This window comes from Fukomys damarensis, unplaced genomic scaffold (genome assembly GCF_012274545.1).
Source record: "Fukomys damarensis isolate Sample0158 unplaced genomic scaffold, DMR_v1.0_HiC HiC_scaffold_8, whole genome shotgun sequence".
NCBI classification, from domain to species: domain Eukaryota; kingdom Metazoa; phylum Chordata; class Mammalia; order Rodentia; family Bathyergidae; genus Fukomys; species Fukomys damarensis.
The window spans coordinates 20,426,227-20,431,259 of NW_022900920.1; the positions used below are offsets into that span (position 1 = coordinate 20,426,227).

A 5,033-nucleotide genomic window follows, 5' to 3' on the forward strand; every position below is an offset into this window, starting at 1 on the left:
TTTCCTATCTGGCCCATCACCCCAGGTCAGCTGTCTCCTAGCTTGTTAAGGCTGTCGATGGCACATCTCTTACCTGGCCCTTGATGACCAGGACTGACTGTCTCTGCTCTCCCTGCACCTCTTCAAAGCTAATCTGCACCAGCTGCATCTGGGGGCAAGAGGGAGGGTAAGGGCTGGGTGGGCTCCTTCCAGCTAAGTAGGGTAGCAGGGCAGGAGTTGGGACATTAGGCAGTGATGGGAAATAAATGCACAATGGATCCACAAGCTTTGTACTTCCTGAGAAGAACATGTGATTAAGCAGGTAGGTGTGTTTGGCTTTTTAACATTTTCTCTATTAATCGCTCTTTTTCTGTCTTCTTCTGGCCTTGGTCTCCTAATACATAACCCAATAGCTTCATTTTTTTTTTTAATGGCTGGCATCTCAAAGACAATTATGCATGTTGATTAGATAGAATATTGGGGCGGGGGTTGTTTGGAATCCAGGAATATAAAAGAAAAAAAATGCTTTCTCTCTCTACTTTTTATTTTTCTGTTTAACTCTTCATCTCACAGGCCTCCCAGTAACATTGGATACAGGAGAAAATACATTGGCAGTGAAAACAAAGCTGAACCAATTGTAGTTTTAGATCCTGTTTCTGCACACGAACCCCAAACCAAAGACCAGGTCGCCGAAAAAGATCCAGCTCAATGCAAGCACGATGAAGGTGAAACTAAACCAGAATTCAAAGAAGACAGCATTGAAAAAATGAGAGAGACAGACAGCTCCAGCTGCTGATCCATCAACCAGAAGGCTAACATGTTTGGAAGTCCTTTTCAATAAGTACATGATTTGGTTTGGTGTGTTGTCAAGGGCTATAGACATTCCGTCTGGTCACTGTATTCACAATACAGCTTTTCTGGTGTCACTTTTGTAAGTAGCAACTATAAGCATAAATAAGCTGTTTAGCAAAATACACACATTCTAAGTAGTTTTTGGTTTTTGATCTTTATAGGGATAAGATTTTTCCTAGTTACTGTATGTATGAAGTATGGCTTTGTTTAGAAGAGTACAAAGGAGTCAGATGTTGGTATCTTTTTAGGAAATGTGCATACCACTCATCAAATTTAGTAATGCTGAAAGTTTGAGGTGCTTCTGAATAGTTGGATAAACAGAACAAACAACTTAACATGATATAAACCCCTCAGGGCCAAGCACAGTGGTTTGCACCTGTAGTTCAGCAACTCTGGAGGCTGGGGCAGGCAGGAGGATCACTTGAGCCCAGAAGTTTAAGGCTAGACTGGGGAACATAGAGAGACCATGACTCAAAAAAACAAAACAAAAGCTCCCCAAGAAGCTTCTGTGTTGGGTCTGATCCTCTTTAGATAAACTACATGGAAAGGGTGGATCCCATGGCATATAAGTTATTTTCTAGGGTAGACTGGGATAAACTTCAAACTCAGGAGCTGGCATCAAAGTAGTTGCCTCTTAGTCAACATGAATTGCACATTTTGTTAACTACTGGATGAAAAATACATGCTATTGATTGTGCCCAAAGCCTCCCAAGGACCTCAGTGGGAATGTTTTGGTGGCCTGAGTATGGAATGGAGGTGAAAGTCCAAACCTCGAATCAATAGTAATATCTTCATAAATCATGTTTTCTGTACTATGAGTTCATTGTGTTTTCCCATATACTAATGTGGCCCAAGCACCATATTTTATCACAGTTCTTACGTACAGTGAAGATAAGTGACAAGCACACATTTTTCTTGCTTCACTGCCATTCTGTATTACACAGGTTTTTTTGTTTTGTTTTAAAGAAATTAAGTGGTAGTCTCTCAAAGTACAGTGTTTCAGGCTACCACAGGGAATAAATAGAAATGTAATCAGGGATTTAAAAAAAAAAACTTATGCAGCTTTTCAAAGTCAATTGTTTCAAAATTGGTGTTTATTTAAAATAAGTGGTAATGTACTTGAATGCACTTTTTATGATAATGATTCAGTAATAGTAATTTTACTATTAAAGAAAGTGAAAGGTTTAGTTTTGTTAGCATGACTCAGCATGTAGCTGTCAGGTGTTTCTCACCTAAGGGCAAAAGAAAATGATAGTAATAATTGCAGTAGTTGTATTGTATTTTTGCACGTGTAAGCAGCAGTTTGAGGACGTGGGTAGTCAGGTGAATGTACTTCCTCAATTTGGAGACAATTATCTTTCTTTAGGATCGCTATGCTGACTATTTCCATGTTCTTCCGGTGATGATTTAGAATTACCTATCAGATTACTCATAGGGAATTTAAATGTAACGTTTTCTCATCTGTATGTTTTGCTAACTGAATAATAGCACTATGTGATATGCTAACTACAAACTGATTAATTCACTTAGATGAGTTATGTTATGCTGTGATTTGAACTCTCCTCACCACAATGTATTAAAAAGAAGCACCAACAGCTTCCCATTAAGGGTCAATCGTGGTTTTTGACTTTTTAAATTTAGTTTTCCAACCTTACTGGCCTCACTTTGCTAGGAATCAAATCCAGGGCTGTGCAAATTGATAGGTAAGTGTTCTACCACTGAGCTACACTCTAGCCTCAAAACTGAACTAGTCTTGATGTTCTTCATAGGAATATTGTATAAGAGTTGGTAATTTTAGTAATTTTTAATGATCTAAAAGATGGCTTGCTTTGAGCCATTTTATTTTTATTTTAATTTTGATTAGCACATGATTGCAGTACATGATGATTACTTTCATAGTGGGGAGTTGGTGCGTGTACATAACACATTGTTTTTTTGGGGGGGGTACTGGGATCGAATTCAGGACCTTGTGCTTGCAAGGCAGGTGGCCAACCATTGAGCTGCATCCCCAGCCCCTATTCCATGTTTCTTGATGTGAACCTCTTTCCTGTGTACATTATCAGTCTCCTGGTTTGTATATTACACATATACACTGTTTCCATATTTCATCATACACATCAGCAGGATAACATGGTTATGAAAACACCTTTGTTCCTAGCAGGAGTTAGCCATTCAGTGAGATGTGCTGGCTGGACTGAGCATCAGTTATATGTATGTATGTATATGTATGTATGTATATGTGTGTGTGTGTGTGTGTGTGTGTGTGTGTGTGTGTGTGTGTGTATATATATATATATATATTTTTTTTTTTTTTTTTTTTTGATTGAGATACCTGGAACTCACTATGTAGCCCAGGCTGGTCTCGAACTCACAGCGATCCTCCTGCCTCAGCCTCCTGAATGCTGGGATTACAGGTGTGCGCCACCACACCCAGCTAGCACCTGGTATTTTGCCTTTCTGAGCTTCCCTACTTTCCTTTCTCATAATCACATTTTAAATTACTATGGCTCAAGGATATTTGATATAAGGTATTCACCTTTTTCCTAGTTTTTTCTTTTCAGCTAATATGAGGGTTTTTTTTTTCTTCTGCTGTGTTGTCAACAAAGCAATTAGTCCCAGATAGGATGACATAGGGAGTCTATGCTTCCATCTTCAAAGTGTGTCCTTAGTCATTTGCAAACACAAAAATTTTGTTTTCAGTACTGGGAATTGAACTCAGGACCTTGTGTTTGCAAGGTAGGTGCGGTGCCATTGAGCTAAATCCCCCAACTCACTTGCACAAAAATTAATCTACAATCTACTGTAACATTTTAAAGTTGGAAAGTCTTGCATGCTTTTGTTTTCTGTGTAATGACATCTATGCTTCTCTTTTAGGAATATAGGTTAGGTCTCTCTGCTTTCGTTTTCTTAACTCATGTTTATGCACTTTTATACCCACAGTGAGGCAGAGGGATAGAGGGCCTTTGTGCTGTTCCTATTGAAGAAAAAGAAAGTGTCTCCTCTTGTGAAAGAATAAGAATTTAACTGAAATCCTTGCACCCTTTTGTACCTAAGCTAGTCTCAAACTCCTTACCTTCAGCCATTTTAGCAGTTGATCAGCCCTGTGGGTGTTCTGATTGGCAGGGATCATCAGGGCCTTTAGCACCCAGTCTTGTTTTCCCTGAGCTAAAAAGGCTGGTTGGTTTGGCTTTGACTGCTCATCAGTAAGTAATTCCTCCTTCCTAAACTTTGTTAGCAGTAAAAAGGTCTATTGGATAGGAAGTAGTACAGGTAAAAATTATGGTTATCTTTCCCGATTATTTTAAGTTGTATGTTAGGCAAATGATAGTCTGTATCACAGAGTCAAAAAAATCGGGATTATTTTTTTGAAGGTACATTTCCATCATGGAAGAACTTTAACTGATGTGCCAATAAACTGTGAAGAGTCAGTAACCATCTGGCATCATCACTGCCCTTAAGAGACTCATCAAACAATGCTTATGTATGGACTAGAAGTCTTCATGTTTCTTCCAAGTACTGTCCCACTTTCCTTGTCCCACTGTCAGTTTTGTTTGTTTGTTTGTTTTCTGTTGTTTTGATACTGGGGATTGAACTCAGGACCTTGTGCTTGTGAGGCAGGCAGCAGAACCACTGAGCTAAATCCCCAGCCCCCTACTCTCATTTTTAATCTGGGATATGACTAGTTTCTTTCATCTCTTTCACAGATATTACATATTATTATATAAATTTTTATATAACATAGACTGGAAAAAATATAAATGGTAACAGTGATTAGCATTCTCAAATAATCCACATTAAAACCCTCACCTTCCATTGGTGGTGAGTTAACTTAAGTAGACTGTGTTCTGGGTTAAAACTAAAGTGCTAACCTCACCTGGTTAAGGTAATAAATAACTTCTTTGGTTAACTTAATCATTTTTCTCTGGTTTATAATTTTTATCATGGTTGCAGGGGATATTCTCATATGATTTTCCTGTGCGTGTGTGTGTGTATCTTTAAGGACATTTGCAAAGGTTGTGTGAACATCCAGCCATGTTCATCCTGCCTTTAAGTTGAATTTTCCTTCCAGTTTCTCAGCCCTACTGTTGGCTGCTAAGAATCAGAAGAAGCAGTGGTGACCACAAATTATAACATACTCTCCCAACATAGAAGATGTCAAGCAGCTCTGTACGTCATGTTGTGACCAATTTCAGATTGTAGCT

General features: G+C 38.7%; 1 protein-coding gene across 4 annotated transcripts in view; it reads left to right on the forward strand.

Annotated features, from left to right (window-relative positions):
* The window catches only part of Shtn1 (shootin 1), an 81,995-nt gene extending 78,986 nt beyond the window's left edge, over window positions 1–3,009 (forward strand). For 2 of the 4 annotated variants that reach the window (XM_010634539.3, XM_033761393.1), the window contains exon 16: window positions 553–3,008. In XM_010634539.3, coding sequence (XP_010632841.1) covers window positions 553–775 — 223 coding nt within the window. In that variant the 3' untranslated portion in view covers window positions 776–3,008. Of the gene's footprint in view, window positions 1–552 lie in introns of all 4 variants that reach the window. The other 2 variants (XR_004516283.1, XM_033761394.1) reach the window with 2 other exon arrangements.
* Window positions 3,010–5,033: the final 2,024 nt, after the last annotated feature.